At 37.1% G+C, this 22,058-nt stretch overlaps 1 protein-coding gene across 2 annotated transcripts in view; it reads right to left on the minus strand.

Annotated features, from left to right (window-relative positions):
- The window catches only part of ablim2 (actin binding LIM protein family, member 2), a 73,087-nt gene extending 53,527 nt beyond the window's left edge, over positions 1-19,560 (minus strand). Inside the window, exons 1-2 of one of the 2 annotated variants that reach the window (XM_072458557.1) lie at positions 19,330-19,560; positions 6,090-6,248 (exon numbers count right to left, since the gene is read on the minus strand). In XM_072458557.1, coding sequence (XP_072314658.1) covers positions 6,090-6,248; positions 19,330-19,345 — 175 coding nt within the window. In that variant the 5' untranslated portion in view covers positions 19,346-19,560. The remainder of the gene's footprint in view (positions 1-6,089; positions 6,249-19,329) is intronic. The other variant, XM_072458558.1, reaches the window with a different exon arrangement.
- Positions 19,561-22,058: the final 2,498 nt, after the last annotated feature.

Consider the following 22,058-nt stretch of genomic DNA (forward strand, 5'->3'; position numbering starts at 1 on the left):
TCAACGTTGCACAAAGACAATGCATCATCTTTGAAATTCTCTCACCACCTCAAAGCATTGACTCCCTGCACGCCATAAGTCACACATGTCTACCAGACCTGGCACTAAGTCGTAGCAGAATCCTTCTCTCGCTCTGCTGAGATCAGGATCTGCTCTCTTCCAAGGACAGAGCGATCCAAGGGCAAAACACCCCACTGAGAACATCACAGGTCCCTGCTATCCCCACAACACTGTCCCCTGACTGACGAGACCTCGGCCGCATGGAGTTCCAGGAAAAAACAGGAAATCTGGAGGAGGAGGAGGAGGAGGAGGAGGAGGAGGAAGAGGAGGAGGAGGAGGAGAGCTTCCAAAACAATGTAATTCATAAATCAGTCCTAAAACACAAGGGAAACGGCACAATGTCCACGCTGCACAATGTAAATGTTTCAGTTTCAAAAGTACTACAGTAAACAATGAAGTCTGACTTTGCAATGAATACCTTTCCACAGTGCAGCAGATCTACATTCTCTACAGGCATTTTGTAAATCATGACTCATTTTTGCAGATTTACAGTATGCGTTGTTAATTTCTGAACAATTTACAGTTCTATCCTGGGTGTAATTCTGTTTGTATTAGTTGTTCACATAGCGTTATAATCTACAGTGAGCTTTACAAAAAATACTATCCAATTGAATAAGTATTTCCTCTATTATGCTTCTGGTTTATGTTAGTATGTGACATAAGTAAGGCTTATGTCATACACTATACGTCAGTAGTCTGCCATTTCATCATTGGGTGTAACCACATCTTTTCCTCATATGACTCTTTTCCACTGGATATTGTTGGCCAAATTTCCCAAATTTGCTGTGGAAATACAAAGAGGAGCCATTCACTTTACACCACAATGAGAACTACAACTGCATTTAGGGTCAACGCACACGCTCAACTTCACATTCCTAATAATTACCAGACAGATGAATTCAATTACGTTCAATGGACAGCCACTAGACATGTTTTTAAATGGTATGCAAAGATAAATAGTGCATACCAAGTTCAATGCATTTAAAATAGTCCAAATATTGCTCTGATTTTGGTGGGCCATGTTCATTATCATGCAAGTCACTTTCAAGTCTGCATGTCCGAGTATTCAGATAAGATTTGATAAAGTTCTCTGCGTTTTTAGTCAGGATTTTAACTACACTGTTGAACATAACCTTTATTTTTAGCGCTAGTTTAGTTTTGTAAGACACACTGGTCCTTGTGATGATCTTATCGGCCGTTGTTGGTGGTGTCACTGAGCTTAAGGAGATTTAGCTGCAGACATAACAGGAAACACAAGGACTGAGAACACTGCGCACAAAGATAGCACACTTCCTCTGCCACAGCCTGGTGTTGACGGCTGGAAGCATCAAAACTGGGAGCGTTTGGATTTAGCGATTGTGAAATGCACTGACTGTCTTGGGAAAATAATATTGCTTTGGTTTGAATTGTTGGTTACATCAAAACTGTAAGCTTTTTAGTCTGAAACGCAGCATATAATCAGCCCTCCTCTCACTCCGTCTACTATCCATCACTGTCAAACATGTGACCAACTGTAAACACCATGGATGGAGAAGTTGGTGAATATTTAATTCAATCTGAGGGATGGAGGTGTACAGTGTCAAATTGTCAAACAAATTGATGTGGAGTCATTTTGCCATAAGAATTCTGGTAAGCTAAACGGACATCTCGCAGTTTTTCTTATAATGGTCCTGATCAGATTTTGGGATTGATTTAAAATATTCACCAAATTCTCCGTTCATGGCTGTAGTGTCGCCAGTATTAATATTTGGTTGTATTTTTGAGTAAAACAATAACATTTTAACTATTTGTGTGTCCCTCCTATCTGTTAACACTGGGGGCGTGGCACTAACCCACAAGTACCTGGAAGTAGTCAAGATTGTCAAGATTATTTGGTTAATCGATAATCGTGATAATTCAGGTAAAGAATAAACATTTTGACAATTTACGCCCAAAAATGTCTAAATGTAAACAGCTTTTTTATCAGGCTGTTTTTTTTTACTCAGAAAGTTGAATTTCCTAAAGCTGGGCCCAAACTTGAGGAATAGTAACAACAATGAAAGGGAATGAAAGAAAAGCATATATTTCCCTGTTGTTTGGTTGTGGACTCAGTATTAAATTAAATTAAATTGTGATGTTTGTTCCTCACAATAATTGTAACTAAAATGTGATATTGTGACATCCCAAAGTGTGACATCCATAAATCCTTATACAACGAGAAAAAAAAAAGCATTAACAAGTGATTCTTTAGCCAAACCTGCCAATACTGTGTTAATAATCCTGAATTAAAATGTATATAGATATAGATATAATTAATTGTAGTTGGGTGCTACGCATGCTAACTGACATGCTAGCTCCAGTGCTAAAGAGGCTAACATTAGCTCCTGTTAGACAAGTCTTAAACCTCTGAGTGTTAATGACATATGAACCTTCTAGACTTGGCACTGTCGGTCAGCGAGCTAACGCCAAGCTCTTAGTCATTGATTCTATTACACTGTTCCAGTCAGAGGTTAAGGGATTAGGATTCTTCCTGGTGAATGCGAACAGCCCAATTTGTCTGATAAGGACCTGATAAATGATAGTTCTTTTCTAATCTTTGAAAATAATATTGAAAGTGCTATTAAACAGAATTTCAATAGAATCAGTCTGCTATGCAAGACAGATTTGTGAATAAAAATTTGAATAAACTCCATTTCAAATGTGTTTCATCATGTGAATGGGACGTTGAGCACAGTCAAGAGTGCTTATCTTTTTCATTCCTGTCAAAAAAAAGGTAGCTGTTTAAACTCTACAAGCAAATAAAACACACACAACAATACACAATAGATAGTTTGATTCACTAAAATGTGTGCAAATATGGTGTGAACCAGGGCGGCATCTAACGATCATTTTGCTAATTGATTAGTCTAGCGATTATTCTAGACTAGTTGTTGTACACATTTTCACGTATTTGTGTCCAATTGCGGCTCAATTTGGGTCATAAAATGTCTTTTCTCAGCTCATGACATGTTTTGCAGCCTAAAGACCAGATTATTCGATAGTTGACCATTATTTCAAGAATAATTTATTTGCGATTAATCAATTTACTTCTACAAATTAGCAGTCCACATCAATTCAAATAGATGCATAACAAAAAAACATTTTTCAGAAGCAGATTTGTTATTTTCATAGGGGTTTAACTGCTTCCATTGTTCAGTAAAATTACTCTATCTAATATAATTACTTCAGCTATGTGCATCGAACTCAGACAATCCAGTCTCTTCTCAAAATCCAATGGTTGTTAGGATATTCGTCTCCCCAATTCCTAGCATTGTTACGGCTCACATTTGGTTTTCACCACGCTACACTTATGATCCACACATTAAATGAAGCCAATTATTTTTTTAATTCCCTCACAGCCTGAGAGGGTGGAGCGCTCTTCATATAACTGAACTGTTACATGTTAAAGGAGCGATGCACTAAGCAATCTGAACGTTCTAATGAAGAGGCAGCTGAGGGACTCACACCGGTTTTGTGCACTTCATTATCAGCACTAGAAGGATTCAAGCGTTCACATTATGGGGTTTTAGTGGCAGCGTGTAATCAGTACAATCTGTGGGGGTCTGATTCTATTAAAAGGGTTTGATCGTCAAAAGTTATTGAAAACATCACAAGAAAGAAAAATGTCTGACATTCCAAGGTGAAAATGGAATAATTTACTGCAACAATGACAGGCAAGACACAAGCAGCTTTTAAGACATGAATGAACACATTTTAATTATTAACAGATCATATTCTTTGTAATCTATTAGAAATGTGCTAAAACATGCCTGTGACTGTCTCAAGTGAGATTGTTTGGAAGAACACTTTTTCAGTTGAGGAGCTTTACAACATTGTCAAAATTCATACACTGTAAATGCTAAAAACGTCTATTTTGACATCATCTTGGATCAGGGGTGCCCACACTTTTTTCCTTGGTGGGCCAAAATGAGTGCATATTTTCATACCGAGGGCTAAACCAAATTGTATGTTGCATTTAAAAAGTTTATCGGCAAAGAGATAATGATTAATTGTCTTTAATTAACCTGTTTTCAGGGGGATAGTCTTGATTTGGTCTCCTTATGCTTTTCAGCACTAAATTTAATCAAATAGATACTCCCGATATCACAAGGGATAAGCACATTTTACACTTATATCAACAGCGAATGAAACAAAGTGATTCACACTTCAAGCTCATTCATACTACTTCAAATAGTACTTACAACTATTAACCATATTAAGTAATACATATTTTCACAGAAACTACTGGTAAAAAGCACTACAGGAATGTTCATCGGCACGTTTCAAGTCAACATAGGATCAAAGGCCGTAAACTCCACCATGACCCTGCCGGTATCCTAGCAACCCGAGTGTGTACTGACAACAGCAGCGACACCCAAGCACCAAAGACCCACCCAGTCACAAACACACCAACATAGAACACACTCCTCTTTCAAATATGTGACACTGGGGTCCTGGAATATAAGCACTGCCATGAGACAGGGGCCACTTTGATTACAGGAATCTTAATGGAGGGCCAGTTTTCAGTCATGGCCGCCAAGTCACCTGATGTCGGTTTGGTGTAGTGTAAACAAAAGCTAAAATTGTATACTTGTCCATTACATTTATAGTTAATAGTTAATATCATATTTACCTAATAGACACTACAGCTAGCTCAGTGTTAGCGTGATTACTTCCTGTCCAATTCTATGTCTATAGTGTTGTTGCCAAAAACATTGATTAAAATGATCAGGCAGTGGACATTGAGATGGATATACCTGACAACATGTTAGAAACTATAGGCCAACATACAAGGTGAACTTCCCCAGAAGACACTCTAGTGTTTATAAAAGGAAGATGTTTATGTCTCAGCGCTAACGGTAATGCTAATTAGGCTGAATACTAAATACTAAAATAATTCCACAAACTGTAATCTAAATCTAAATATAATTGAGTAGTCTTTACTTTAAATTTGAATTAGTTGCTTGTTTTTGTACATTTTAATACAAATTGGCATTAGCTTTGAAACACCATGAGCTAGCTAGCATGTTGTTGTGCAAAGAGCAACTGTTTTACACTTCAATCGATTTAAAGTGTCAGACTGCTTCAAAGTCTGCTGATCGTGATTAGTCCCACATCCTACTTGTTTTTGTTATTCTGTTTATTTACTGACATTACGGGGACATGTTGGCTTTAGTTAACTTCTTAAATAAAGTGCAAACTCATTAGCCTGGTGAAGTGCTAAAGTGCTAAATGATGACTTTGGCTGTTCGCAAGAACCTTTCGCACTCACTTAGCAGCAGCTGCTACACTTGCTGTCCAAAGTGTAGTTAGAAAACATATTACTTAATTAAAAGTTATTTCTGGGATAACAATATTGGCAATGGGATTATACTGCAAATTCTACAATACCGGTATATCAAATAGTTGGTAAGGTGGTAAGAGTGGTCAAAATAGAAATATAAGACTTAGAATTTTTTTTTGTTTTTTTAAAGTAGCTACGCAACAATTTATAATTCAACATGTGTCACTCGGACTCTTCATTTTGCAATATAATCACAACTAGGTACAGGGAGGTGAAAACAAGCATTTTCTCAGCACTTTTTTCAGTTGCAGGACAGTACAGGATTTCTCAAACACACATGAATAAATCAAAATACAAATTTGAGTAAACTAAAGATGAAGAAATACTGTTGTAACAAGGTGAACAGCTCATATAAGTTGATTTTGCATAGCATGTCCCCTTTAAATATTTTACAGGCCCCAAAATACAACATTGGGTTAAGCTGAATCACAGGGACTTAAATGGAATCCATTAAGTCTAGATTTGTTGTTGGGACTCTCATTAACGAGTCTAGCCTTCAGTGAGAAGTCTTATACCTCTAATGTTATCTCTCCACAACAGCTCTCTCTATCTAATCTAATGACACTGGCCAGGGACAGGCGGCCCTTGATTAGATAGCGCCTGTAGCCTCTGAGTGGTCGCTGGGGATTGCACTTGTGAGAATAATGGGTTTGCGTGTGTGTGTTACCTTTGCAGACGAAGCACTTGATGTGGAAGTGCTTGTTCTGGACCCGCAGAGCCTCTCCCTTGCAGGGCTTGCCACAGTTCTGACAGGGGATGGGCCCGGCCTTGGGCTTGGACTTCTGCTGCGGCTCATGGGGGCTGTGGACCGCCTGCTGCTGGAACACTGCAACACAGGCACAGCAGGGCAACAGGTCAATACGGAGGGTTTTTCACAGGGTTCACGGCACGGTTTGTAGTGGTATAGAGCTGTCTTAATAACTGAGCTTTTATTGAGAATCAGTCCTTTTTACTTAATGAAATGCAGGGGTGGAAAAGTCAAGCAAATAATCTGTCAATAAAAGCATATGGTTTGGAGCAGAGTTCAGACTTTGGAGGAAGAAATTAGAAGAAATGTTTTACGTCAAAGGACACTGATTAAACGTCTGTATTGTTTATGTTCAGGATTGATATTGAAACACAAAATCAAATCAAATGGATAATTGTGATTGCCTGGCATCAAAGCTGTTAAAATGGAGGTTAAATATGGTGTTGAATAAAAGTTGGATGATATTCGCCCTCCAAGACGACTGCTGTTGTGATTTTGGATTGACTTGAATTGAATAGTGGGAATCTAACACAAAAACTAAATGTTACAGAACTCTAAGATTGTTTTCTGTGTAATACCAGAACTGGTAATACAATTGGAATTGTTATTACCTTTTTAATTAATTAAAATTTGTATCATTTTAATTAATTATTATAATAATATGTATTTATTTATCTATTTAGAAAAGGTAAATGACCATATGACTGATGTAAATATGCCAGATTTAGTCACAGGCTAGTTTAAATCTGTTTTCCCTGTTCTCTGTTGGTATCGGCCGACATAAGAAAAATTAAAACCATTTGTTCTCAATGTTTTTCTGTTTATGTTTGTGGGTGCCAGTGTTTTATTCCTAAATTGTCCTTTTGAAAAGACTCATGAATACAAATGGAAATAAAAGAGCAATTAGTCCAAAAATAAGAATATTTACACAATCATTCAACAAATAACTGTCAATCCCAGATAAAAACATTCAGTTATTTTAACTGAAGTGAAAAGTTAATTTGTGATCTTCACTTCAACTTAAGACACTAAATATTGGTTCTCGCCACAACAGCAAGACAGAATAAAGACTTTATTAATATCCTAACTCCTTGATTAAGTCATTACTCAACTTGAATCCTTCTTAATAAATAAATAAATTATGTTCATTATGAATTAAAAAAGTGTAGTGGTACCCAGTTTTGTTTCAACTAAAGAAAATGCTGCATTACATCCAAAAATATCCGTTATTTTCTTATACTTGGTCAGTAAAGCATGTCTTTTATCCAAAAATACATATCTTATTATACTGATGCATCCGTCTGTTCACAAAATATCATATGCTTCCTCAAAATACATACCAATATTTCTATATTTACCACAATGATATGAATCTTTTTGGAATATTTTGCATTTCAAACCACTTTGGCAGAATCATAAACTAATGCAAATACGTCCATTTGCCTCTTCCTCATTCAAAGCGGGCATCGGGGAATGAAAGAGCCTTTGTGCCCTGGTCAGACCGGTTTCATCTGCCTCCATGGTGACCGGTAATTAGGCCCGCAAAAGGGACTTTATCAAATGAATTGATTTAGAAAAGAAGACAAAAGGGAATCCTGGAAACTGAGAAGGAGCTGTTTATTTATTTTTTTAGTGGCGTTACCTTTATCTTTGCTTCTGGCTTGTGCATTTCATTTGGTGTTTTATTGGCTCAATCTGAGGTGACTTACGAATGGGGCGGTTAAGGACACCCTGACACCGTCCTTTATGTGAATTATGCTTTTCAAAATTGTACAGTGAAACAAGTGTATTTGGAACTAGCTGCAGAGAGTAGTATAAGGAGTAGTTATAGTGGTTTCTTTTACATCAGACAATAGGTAAGGGATGAAATTTGGAGCGCAGTGGCAAGACAGACGAAAGACAATTTAGAAAATAAAACATTGAAAAGCAAGTGGAATTCAACTAATTTAAGAAGCCCAATAAATTACAAAAGACATTTTAAAAGACTCGCAGAAATACAAGAATACTCTGGGGAGCCTAAACCGCTTCTTTGAGGTTTAATACCATAGATGGCAAGAAGAATATTTTTAATCTAGTAGTTATAGTTGTGGCAATATCACACATTTGAATATAAGGGGTTTAAATTTCTTGAAAAAAGTTAGTTTTGTGTTAAAAACCACAATATTGAAATAGCTGGTTGAGTCAATGTACGCCATGTTTATCCCACATAAATTGTCTGGAAGAAGGAAAAGTCTGGGCAATTTAACGTTTAATATTGTTAAGTTATGTGTCTGTTTTCATCTAATTGAAGGTTTAGTGTTTTTTACCTGCCTTGGGACAACGGATGAAATGTAGCTATTGTGCTGACACTTGGATGTCATAAATCAAATAAATAAATAAAAACACATTCTAAGACTGTGGATAAATAGATACTAATACTTGCACAAGATCTATTATCTAATGAGTTATATGCAGTTTAGAAATGACACACTCAACCCTGTCTTAAGCTAAAATGCATTGTTGCATCAAACTGATATAATCCTGTATCATGTTTCACAAAAGCTTTCAAAAGGATGTGTAAAATGAGCAACCGAAGCTGTCTTACCTGACGAAATTCAGAATCAGAATAAAAAAAGTTCACAAACTAAGAACACGGCTCAGCGATATCGCACTGGAAACAATACATAAAAATGAATGAACTATGCTAAATGGTAATGCTAAAATGAAATGCAAAAAAACAAGGCGTTACTATAAACAGACTAGTAAAAGCAGCACTTGGTGACAAAATCAGACCGCTGTGCACTGTCTGCATCTAATAATGAGGTATTTTATCAATCGCTTTTTTTTACTTAAGAGCAGTAGAAAAAATAACTGAGGCTGATGCTTTCAACACTGTTCAGTCTCTTAAACGCAAAACAGTGACTCCAACAATATGATAAATTGCAGACAGAAAAGATGCATTAGGGACACATGACTGGACATTACAGGAGGTTAGCGGTCGGCTGGTTTAACGGTTGGCTAAATACAGCGTCCGAACATCAAAGAAGAGTGAGCAAAGACAAAGCCTTCTCGAGACACTTTAACAAACTCTTCTTATACGTCCAACATCATGGAAACATTACGTTTTCATTGCATCTAAGACATGTACAATAAATATGTTTCTCTGGCAGTACGACATTTTTAAATCAAGTCGACTTTGGATGAAGAGAAAATACACCAACGTTATGAGAAAAGACGCTACCAGTTCTGACCCCATAAAGAGAAGAATTTCATAAGGGAAACTCAAAGGCTGTCATAAAAGTGGTCGGACAAGTTGAGTGCAACCATCTGGGGAGAAGAAAGGTCTTGCTCCAGTCAGGGTTGACCTAAAGTGCACATACAGGAACTCTTTTACACCTGTTGGAGTAGATTTCATGTCTTCCTTTACATCCGCTAGTAAAAAGGTGCAGAGGACGGGGTAGAAATCATTTTTGGGAACACTTCCTGGGTTGAGATTGAAGATTTGGTTGTACTTTCATGTCTCGTTCTGGCTTATAGTATGACAGGAATTCAAGTTTGCATTTGTTATAATGTGTGAAATGTGTCTTATTAATTAATTAAAACAAATCTAACCAGCACCATTGTTATTCCTGAATTACATATTATTATGTCAGGGCCCCTTGTGTACTGGAAACCCTTTAGTCATGCCTCTCTTATAGGGTTTTATTAAAGTTTATTGGATTAGAAACATTTCATTTGTATCTAAAGCAACAGCAAAATTCAACTCATTTACTATCGTCAACAAAAAGCTTTTAGACTTACTAACAGTGTGAAAAGTAACAAAAAGTAAAAAGTAAAAGTGAATATGATTCCAAGAAGTACAAATTCTTCAAAGAGGTAATTACTCCAGTAAATATATTACACAGCACCCATGCAGAAGGGCGTCAGTGAATGTGTGATGTCATTACAGAGTGCCACCCATGGGTCTGGACTCAAATGAGGGAGACTTGTACTGTCCGGTCTTTGGCTTCGGGCCACTGCAGGGCCTGATGTCCCAGAGGTCAGAGACAAGGAGGAAGTTATCTGAGCAATGCAGAACAGCATGTCCTGCAGCTACACACTCAGCCCTGGAGCCTGCCTCACACCGGGGGCCCAAGCTCCCATACACAGACCCACCACACTGTAACACACTCTATGATACAGCACACAGAAGAGCCATGATGAAGAGTAGGTCACATGTTCTGTAGCGCCGCAAATAACGATTATTTTCGACTAGTCAGACAATTTGTTCTATTGTACATTCAGACTATTAAAATGCAGTTTTAACCAAATAAAGATGGAAATATCGTGACTGAAGGCATCTAGATAGAGAATATTTACAGAAATGTATATTATTGATCAAAATCTGCAATGTTTTATTCTTTTTTGACATTTGGATTTAATAATGCCACTTACAAGTTTAGGATTCTTATAGTCAGACCTGTATTTTCTGTGTCGCGTGATGTTACTGTGACATGTCCTAAACATAATAATCAATCTGATCTGACTAATAATGCCGCTTTATTTGATGCTGTCTACAAAAAGCTCTTCTTATGTGTGTTTTAAGCTCCATTCACACATAGTTCCCAGTAAATTGCCCAGTGCAGATTGCCAGAACACTCAGCTCTGACCCTCATTCACACACGCTTCAGTCCCAGAACATTGCCGGAACTTAACTGAACTCAACCGCAGAGTGTAACCATGGAAACCAAGTTCGTAACCAAAGAAATGAGCAGTGATACTGGCAATAATTCCTGGCTTTACTCACACATGTCACTGCTCTGACAAAATGCAGGTAAATTCCCAGGAAAGGCTGCATGTGTGAATGGGGCTGTATAGTCCAGATAAAGACCAACCACAGTTATTTTTTATTGTCAACTAGTCAAGAATAGTTAATTACCGTGGCAGTCATAAGGTTCTAGAAGAAACATCAAATAATATAGTCACAGATAATGTAATACGGATTTTCATAAAAATAAAAAATAAAAATAAAGGAGTGAAAATTGATAAGGGAACCATTAAAAACATTCCGTGTGAATTAGTGCAAACTATTTGATCTAAAGCAGCACCAGAGACCAAAAGGATGTACATAAGATATCACCTCACCCACATAAAGCCATATATAAACAATATTTGTTCTATGATACACCTTTAAACAATCCTTTTTGTGACACAATTACTCAATAAGACTTTGTAAATATCAACCACAGCCATTAATTTACCCCACACAGGTTTAAAATACAGGTTAAATATCTTTACACCCTTTGTCATTCAAAATATGTAAATAATGTGGAGGTGACCAACATGAACACAGGCCTTTTCCTGCAGCAACGCTCCCCCCTAAAAATAGTATGTTGCCACAACTCCTGCCGATCCCATGGTCCGGAGCATTCCTGGGGTGAACCATCTGCACAGACTGGAGGGGTGGGCACCGGATCAAATGCTCACGTTGAAACCATAGGAGGAACTAAACCGATGACCTTGGGGATTTTGACTCACTTTGATCATGCAAGTAAACAGTGTCATGCAAGAAAACTAATCAGATAAGATAATATGATTATTAATAAGAAGAAATATTACTCATGCTATATTGAAGTATTTTGTGACGTGTAAATAGGAATGTCTCGATAAGTGACACTGTGTCCAAACATTCACATGGTCTTATAAATCAGCACTCCTCTAACACACACACTTTACATTTAGGTTTACTTTGGAGTAGAGATTGAAAAGAAATGACAAAATGTTGCTCTAAAATAGACACGATTATGAATATTGTTTCATTATATTTATTTTACATTTAGGATCATAATAACAGTTATTAACTAAATCATTTTGACATCATTAAGTTTGAATGTTGCAGCTAAACTGTCGTAACGGAAAGTGATGAGAGATTGATTTATTTCACTTTTCCTGGAGAACATTTTGGTGAAAGTGTTAAGTGTAACTTTTAGTGAATCTCGAAATGACAAAGCGCACATCAAGCTAATAATAAAGCTGCATTACCGATTATGCAGAATGTCACTAAAACCACACGGACACAACCATTGATCATTCCTCTGATTACTTCACAACCATTACAATAAAATATTAAAGTGATGTTAATAATCCTATATTTGTAAATTCATTCACAAATACAAAAAAGTCAAATTATCAAAGTGCACATGACCAAATAATGATTAAAAAGTGCAGCTCCCTATTACTGTAGTTAGTATGAGTTCTTCAGAATAATTTTCAACACAACATGGACTGGACGTTGGTTACAATAGGTTACTGTGGCGACGTTCTCTCTCTAGTCTAGATTACAACTCATTGGGGTAAAACACTAAATTACATACATCATATTTAACGCGGATTGATTATCCAATAGTAGCAAAACTAACAAATACAATGTTTACAAATTCTTTACAATTACTTTATGACTACTTCCACAAATAAGCAATAAATACTTTAAATAAAAACTATTTACAACGACTTAAGTACATGTTTTGAGTACTTCAGACTCTTTGACAAACGCTGCATTCCAGCTCAGGCACGCTGTACTATTGAAGCTTGCCCTGCTAAACCAATTTGCGACCTATAACTCTTTTATTACCCATTCTACAACACCTCTATAAATAAAATACACATGTGAAAATGCCTATGTTGCTCCCACAGACACCTGCCCCTACATTTCACTCGCCATTACCTCATTTCCTGCCTACAAAGATCTCATTCCATGATCTCATCGCCAAGAAATAGACTGTTCCTTCTTATATTCCACGCTATAAAACCTAAACGTAATAGAAAAAGACATTCAAGGCAATTTAAACGCTTTGTGACGTCCACCTGTGCGCACATGTTTTCATTTTTAACCGGAGCAGCATTTCATCTTTGGCCTCCCGAGGTCTCACGGCTACAGAAAGCTGACCTCTGACCCTGTTGGCAAACGATACCAGGCAGGGCGCACATGCTGGCATGAAATGTTGAAAGAAAACCACATGTCACGTGCAAACGAGCTCGTATCGGGGAGACTTCAGTCGGAGCGTTTGAATGACAGCCAGGGCCACAGCAGTCAAATAAAAGTACTTATTTATCTTATATAAACCAACGGAATATGTAAACTTGATCATCCTAGTAGCTCTTTACTTTATACCACAGTAATATCAAGGTAATGAGTTGGAAACGGTGCGATAACTGTACGTGTATTTAAGGGTTCTAGTCATCTATGATCAGCTTTGGTTTTTTTAATGAAGCAGACCTCAGTCAATCCTCTCTCAGTAAAAATATGGTTTGGATCACTGATTAAAAGTGTTTTATTTTCAGGAAAGTAATATTGAAAGCCATTTTATTCATTGTTTATGCCATATCGCCCAGCCCTATGGAGCTCGACAGTGACAGATTAATCATTTGATCATTCTTAATAGGCTTTCCAAAAAGAAAAAATAAAGCTTGCGCAGGGATAATCAGTTATGGTAACTAATGACCACAAGCCGTATAATTTTATTTAAAGGGACTTGACGTAATAAAGCAATAAATCATTTGTTTTGCCCCAGCACAGATATTTTTGTTACAGATAAGGTACAAATAAGACCGCTGCGTGCTGGCTGCATCTAATTATAATGTATTTTTATTGTCTACAAACCAGGAAGTCACATTAGCATGCGTATTAGAGTAACGTTAGCATGCTAATTGTGAAGTCCTGTGACGGCAAATTTCTGCTGTTAACAAAGTGAGGAATACATTTTCAAATTAAATAGTTCTTCACGTTTTCAGACAGTAAAAATCAGCACCTTTAAAAACTGGTTCTGAAACTTAACTTTAAAAGAAAAAAAGAAAAAAAATGAAGTAATTAGTTTTAAATGTGTTTTTTGGGCTAAAAACAATTTCTGTCGTGCCTTCAAACTCTTAACAATTTAATTTTTCCAAATGTCTATGAGAAAAATACCACCCATGATTAGTAATAATGGCCAAATACAATTATCTCTTATTATCCCGGCTCCCATGCAAACAATGCCGAGTACACATAACATAATCTGTAGTTTTGTATTTTACTTATTAAGAATAATAAAAAAATCAAATAAAATGGTATGAACAAATAAACAAATCCGGGCTTTATGGTGAAATATTGCAGATGATGCTGAAAAGGTTGTGTATGTAAAATACTGCCTAAGGACGACCTCCCAGCTGCTCAGACTTGTCAGCTTCATGTAAACTCTGCCTATGCTGCACTATACAAACTGTCTGCTACATTTAAGTTACTGGAAGACAGGTTTTACAAGTGGAAACCAAATACATGATCTAGTTGAAACATATGACATGTTAGAACAAGTTAAGGGTTGATAGTGTTAGCCATACTACACTATATCAAACTGTCCCAAGAAGCAATTAAAAACTGAGATTATTTTCAGTCAGTCGTTGGAATTAAAAAAGTGAAAGTTTGACACATTCAGATACTGAGAATCATAATAAGTTAGCATTTAACATTTGCGGCCTGACCTGCATCGTGCTAACCTCAACATAACAAGGTTGATTTATAAGTAATATAATAACATTTTTCAAGCCAAGTGTGGTAGCTTTAAACACAATAAAGGCTCATTTATGCTCCATGTCTGCACTTTGCTCTGTGTAGTTCAAGCACCATAGCTTTCTTTATACTTCCAACAGTTTTTATTGTCTGTGTTCTGGAAAATGACCACAAGGAACTTGCATACGGACCGAACGACAGACAAACAGAGGACGGACAGAAGCTTCTGTGCGTATCTGTATGTGTCTGGAACGCAGAGCATAAATGAGCCTTTCAGATCATTGTTAGGTATCAGAATTACATTACAAAAACACGCTTGACTGTATTTACCATATTAGACATTATTTGTATTGCGTGCCTTTGGTTTTATATTATATATCTTATATTGTATACGGTACAATGAAAACCACAAATTACTTTTTACAAAGTTGTAATGAACATGACTTGATGGTTGAAAAACGAGTCTGGTGATGATTTATGGAGAATTCCAAGAATGTTTTTGTTGAGGGAACCGCTTTATAACATGGTTAAATGCTCATAATATGTGGCTATTAATATCTTTCAGTATTCCGCCCATTTGTCTTTGCAGAAGGCGCGTTATTAAAAAGATGACACAAATAGAGACAATCAATCAGCTGACTGGAGGAGGAGGAGGTATATTTGGCACAGATAATGAGACCGCGGCTGACATCTGCTGTCATCTCGGGCCTGTCTAGGAACTGCTGAACAATAAAGGATTGAATGACACGGACAGAAAAGCAAAAGTACACGTCATCACAGCACAAATGACCTGATGATACAGCATTTTGTAATAACGGAAACATTTGCCACTCGATTTTGATACATGCTAAAGGCTCAATTTGAAAAACACTTTTTAGACAAGAGAATGTTATTTTTAACACAAGATCTTATACTAGTTGTGATTCAGTAAAGGTCACTGTGATAATTATGGGATTTTCAGTATTGATACTTAATTTGAGTCAATACTCACAATGCTTTTAGTGCTGGGTTTTTAAACCTGTGAATGATATAAGATCATGTTGAAATATCAATTTTCAAAGTATATAAATTGCTGCAAAAAAAACCCCAGAAGGAATAAAATAATATTTCTGAACATTGGTGTTTAATTTGGTAAATTCAAATTTGTGTGAGACATGAGACCAAAACATTTGCAGGCATCTTACTGCATCTTTATCATTATTATTATTGGGAGAACCAAACACATACTGTAATTCTCATTTTCGCACTTGCAAATATTACCAAATGTCGCAAAGCTAAGTGTGTATTTGCAGGTCGTTTTCACCGAGCCCACAGAAACAGCATGAGTCATGAAGAGCCACTCACTGTAGAAAGCTTTGCGTCAGCTGCTTTCTCTGGAATATGCCTCGTAGGTTTGGCACCCGAGGGAGCCAGGCAGTCGGAGTCAAACACACAGCACATGAGCACATTTCAACACTTCTCACTTCCATAACAAAATGTGGGCAAATTGCAACGCTCACATTGACTATTGATCACATCTTATAGATTCTCAAGAACAAAGTGGCATTCAGGTGAGCTAGAGTTCACATTTTTGCATATATCCAACCACAACAGGTCCAGTGTTGTTTAGGAATAAACAGCAAACAAAAAATATCTACTAGGGATGGGACAAGATCTCGTGCAGCAACATCTCTCAAGCAATATGATCTTGTGAGAATGTTTCACCCCCATGTGTTTACGATTGGCTTGGACAGAAAAAGGGTGAACGATGGTGCGTTGCTATAGCTCCTAAAAGTAAGTACTACAATGACTAAATATACTGAATAAAAAAAAAAAGGGTTCAAAGGTAGTCTTAGGATACTTAAATGCACAATCAATGAATGAATTGTATGTCATTCATTAATTAAAAGTGCACAATTAGTGAGTAAAATGTACAATCCATAAATTGAATGTACAATTAATCATTTAAAGTGCAATTTAGCACCATTTATTTACAATACATCGTTTCAAAATCCCATCTCGTTATCAGGGACCTCATCTTGTGTTTCATCTTGTTGGAATTGTGTCCTGTCCCATTCCTGTTATCTAATCTGAATCATGTTGTTGCTTGACATTTCACCCTGGTTTCAAAATCATTTACCAAGAAAAAAAAGATTAAAACAAATCTGTAAAAGAGTTGATGTTGAAAATACATCATCAATCTTATCAAACTCACCATCAAGACATAATTGGTACCACTAATAAAAAACATAATTAGCCTTTAAGAACAAATATTTAATTCAAGAATTATTCAGGCTTAGTAACCATAACTCTACTTAAGGTTCGGGTCTGCATCATACTTAATAGGCCTTTGTTCATGCTTTATTATGGCTATTAAAATTGTGGTTATTATAAAGTTTGACCAAATAGTTAATATGTCAAACAATGAAAGTCCCATAAGAAAATAAGTTAAAACCTCTCAACCACAATTAATATGTCTTTTTTTTTTTTGCAACGTACATTGTAATATTTCACCAATAGTAACTGAATAGTAAAAGTCAAAGTTCAAGTCTCATTTCTTGTTGTCAAAGTACTAAATCTATCACATGTCCACTAAAGTACGTTCAGATTTACACTTTTACCAACGACTCGACAAGTGCGCTCCGTTGCCTAAAAGGTCACTTTAAGAAGCATTTGAGGATTGTAACACGCACATATTTACAAGTCAGTTTTGCTTTACGGGTATTTACTGCACTTACAGTAATTCCCATGGGGATATTGTCTATTGGGCTTCTCACGGGCAGGGTCTGTTCAGCGGCATGTCCAGAATAGTGCCGGGCGTCTGTGTGACTGCTGAACAGCGGCCAGTCATTACATCACAGTCCCAGGATACGCTGTCCTTGGATACAGCGAGACATACTATGTAGGAGTACAAGGACATGTCTGCAAAAACTGCCAAATCTAGCATGGCTTAAAATGACTTGAATGTGGCATAATAGTCTGGATGTTATTCTATTTTTTCTATTTTAGGATGGTGCATTTTGGTTCATACACTTGAGTACATCTAGACACGGGAGGCAATGTAAGTTAAGTGTAATGTTAAGACTACGCACTTGGGATGTAACGCTATCTAAATCTCACAGTAGGACTGTTTTAGTGATATTTAGACTATTCTTTACTGTCATATTCCAAAGAATGTATCAATAACTTTCAGATTGATTGCTCACTGAGCCACTGATGCACGTTATAGATTATTTCTGTGTTATTTCAATACAAAGTAGCTTGAAAAAACGAAATAAATCTGTGCAATTTTCTTGTTTTTTTCAAATAAGTTAACTTGAACCAAGAAACAATGTATTAAACTAGGTCTAGGTCAACAAATAAAGACTGCAAGTCCAAACTACTCAGAAATAATATTCCTACAGCCTTTTCCTTTTTGCTTCAATAAATGTCTGAGCTAATTCAAATATGTAAGCATGAAACAAAACACAGATAAATCAATAAATCCGCTGTCGACATGTGTTTTGTCTATTTGTGTTGAAGCACGTGGCTGGTGTGTGTCTGTGTGTGTGTGTGTGTGTGTGTGTGTGTGTGGGTAGGTGTGTCGCTATAGTCGCCTCACCGCAAAAGACTTTGTCACATTGCAATGGTTGAGTGCCTCTGTATCCATGGATGCATTAGCAAAACACTGTTACAACTCTGCATTCTAAAGCCCACAGACAAATATACAGGGTCGTAAAGGGCGAGAAGACAGGAAATATTTGTGCAGTGTTAAAAAAAACACCAAACAATGGCCCACCAGGCAAGTTAAAAATAGAGAAACAGATTATCTCGTTTTTAATCGAGAAATTAAGTGCAAATAAGGTGATTTTATGTCATATCAGGCTAAACCATATAAATTTGCAAAGGTTTCTATTTGTAATAAATTCAAAGATCATAATACTATACAAACTTTGATGGGGTGCACGCACATCCCTGAGGAACCCCACGGAGAACAACATGTTCAATACAAATCACAATATTCAATCTCACAATAAAATAACAACTTCCTTTAACGAGATGCTTTATTTATGTCAGCAACTGTAGATAACAATACCAAAGATATGAGGAAAAAAGCCGCTTGCTATTTTGAATATTAAAATACTTGTGTGGGTAAGCAACTAAAAATAACCGAATATTTCAAAGGAACTAGTATATATAGCCTGGCCTCGCATAGTTCTTGCAAATTCCCTCAACAAGGTCACCCTGCTTTGTCAAAACACACAAATCTTCCATGTCATTCCGTAAAAGCAATAGTAACATGAAGCACGAGCTGATTAAAAGTCATAGTATAATCCTGAGGCAACAAAAATAAATTGATTTGATTTGATTTGAATATGACCTGAAATACAAGGCCAATGGCTGGAGGAACATCAGAGCGGTTTCTTGTCAACTCTGGCCGAAATGGCTGAGCTCCCAGTGGCAGGCGAGCGGGCAGCTGACTAAAACAACACCGCGTCGCCAGGGATGCTCGCTCCAGACTGCCTTCTACCATATGTTTACAACCACACCATAGCATGCTTCAGTGGAAAAGCCATTAGATAACAAGAACTCTTTGAAATACCAGGTAACATTGATTAGATACGTAAAAACGGCAATTTTTTATTCAAAACTTTGCGAAAATATTGCAGAAAAACAATGTCATGAATTGAAATGTGTTACCTTTCTCCTCAGGCATGGTTTCTCTTGTTATGGTTAATATTGAATGAAGGTTGATGTAGATTTTAACCCTGTAGTATCCAGTCGGTTCAGTGGCGTCTGGAGGAATTGCGACACATCCTCCACAGGATTGGTTGTAATAATAGCCCGAGTCGGAGTGAGCGCTCTGTCCGACACTATCTGTGGAATGGGCTCAGGTCATATGACTCCGGTGCGCCTGCCTCTCTCTCTGGTAAGTGCAGCGCTCCGGTATAAATAGAAGCATGTGCACACTCCTCCTGTAAAGTGTCACTAGGTGTGTCTCCCCTCCCGCTCCTCCAGCTCCTCCCACTCCTCCAGCTCCTCCCACTCCTCCTCACACACTCCCACACACAGTGATAACACACACCGGGCAGCACTAACCAAGATTACTCTAATCGGAGTATTTCTAATCCCAGATTACTTTTAATCTGATGTTTGTATAATTGAATACAGGCTGGAATTTGAGCAAAGTGGAGCGCAAGTATGGCAAGTTTACTTCAAAAATCCTCACTGTGCTAAAACATGGATAAAAAATGCAATAGTAAAATGGTAAATATGTGTCTTCATTTGAACCACTTTATACTTTATGAACATATTCAACAGCATATGTTTTTTTTTTTATAATTTCCTAGTTTTTACTTTATTCGGTGGAATAAAACCTGTTGTAAATATAAATTATAGTGTTACACCAATCAAGAGTTGGTTTGAGAAGAAAAGTTGAAAAATATGTTGAAAATTTTTGGAGTTCCAAAACATTATGACATGATGAGTCCAAGTTTGGGGTAAATTAAACACAATAAGAATATTTCTTTCTGATCTGTGAGTCATATTTTCAACCAAATATAGCTGTGACAATAGAGGAGTTTTGGCCCAGTCCAAACGGCTTCTAGGAAACAGTTACGGATAGTTACGGTTACAGTTACAGTTAGTGTAATGTCATGATTAGAACGTCAAATTCAATATAACCTTCAATATAAACATTTTAACTGTGTTTTAATATATTTAGTTGTTCAACCTGTCACTTTAAGCAGAATTACCATAATTTTATTAGTCGATTTATCATTTTACTGGGATTATACGGTTTGGGAGCACATGTGTGAGTTTATTCTGCCTTTTGCACATAGGAATACCTACTTTACTTGTATCTATCTGCATGACATCCTGTAGTCGAGTGCATTTCACTGTACCTCATGCTAAGGGTCGGCGCATTAGTTTGTTCATCCTATAGAAGCTTGAGCTGTCTCACATAGCAACCACATAAAACTTGAGCCAACTAACCCTGACATGTGGAGAGGTTTTGAACTATAATCCCACGTGAACCCTAACAGAGACATCCATTCGCACTTCACCGTTGATGCAACCTCTCATCCACCTGTATTTAACCCAATCCCAGGTGTTCTTACCATTCACATCCCGTTGACGACTTTATAATCAACGCCGGTATAAGTACGGCTCGTCACAAACTGTTTAGGTTACACAAGCTCCTTCTGTGGGACTCTGGAGCTAACATGGGAAGAGGGAAAATGAGAATATGACAAATGATACGTCACAAAAGTCACATTAACTTTGCGCTGGTAGTTCACCCTTCCATTTACACGGCAGTGCTGGCTGTCAGAGGTCACTGTCCCCACTGGAGCGGCCCACACATGCCTCACAGGAACAGGGCATGAAGCAAGTGTCAAATACTTCGAATGTGTAACTCAAACTAAGCTGAGGAAATAAATCTCTCGGTGGATTCGATGGGCGTGAGTGCATTGCTAAGCCATTTAACTTGTATCGTATGGCATTTTAATTGCTCCGGGTTGTAAAATGAGCAATCAATTACCATTATTGTAGATGTATGATTAGGTTTCTGGTCATGGTACACCTGTTTCTTCAGATAGTGTTTTGTGTGAAAGGTACTGGAGGCTTTTGCTATTCAAAGACAAGCTTTAAGACTAAATATTGATTAAAACGGATAGATAATCAATATACAGGACGTAGAAACAAATTCCCAGTGGGAGTTAAGGAGCTCAACAGTGCACTTCAAGGTTACTGATGAATATTTCCCATTTACTTTTAACATTGAGTTTTGGAAGAAGAAAAAAACCGTGGACATTACAGAGCAGGTTAACTTCCGCTATGAATTTTCAAAAGAGCTCGGGATTGTGTCATCACTACGGATGGGAACGATTCTCGACATAGTATTGAATTGTTCGATACTTGAATTTCGATTCTCGCGTGTTCCTCTGTGCGCTCTGTGTTGTCTTTTTGGTGCGGTAGGAAAGGGTTAAGCCTGCTGTCCTTTCACAGACAGACGAAGTAAACTGCACAATTACTGCTGCTAGATTCTAACTGAGCTGGGTTTTTATTTTTGTCTCGTTTTATTTAAAGTAATGACTATATAATGAAGTTTTTAAAAGACTTTAAGACAGTTTTTGTTTTTGTTTGTGCTCACAAATCACACTCATGGTGCCTTGCGAAAAAGCTAAAGTATTTTTAGACACCTTTATGTGGTTTAGAAGTCAAATGTGAAGATATTAGAGCTGTGTGTGTTTTTGTGAGGGGACAAAGCATGGAGACAGATAAGATAAGATAATCCTTTAATACCCACACAAGGGGACTGTATGTTTAACAGCCTATAAGCAGCAACATTGAAAAAAATTAGAGCTGTAGTTTCATCATTAAACTAAATAAACAACAAACTCTTGACTTGATTGCCTATAGACAAC

Source organism: Eucyclogobius newberryi, unplaced genomic scaffold (assembly GCF_026437365.1).
Source record: "Eucyclogobius newberryi isolate DKJ021-1_F unplaced genomic scaffold, fEucNew1.0.hap1 SCAF_22, whole genome shotgun sequence".
Classification (NCBI taxonomy): Eukaryota; Metazoa; Chordata; class Actinopteri; order Gobiiformes; family Gobiidae; genus Eucyclogobius; species Eucyclogobius newberryi.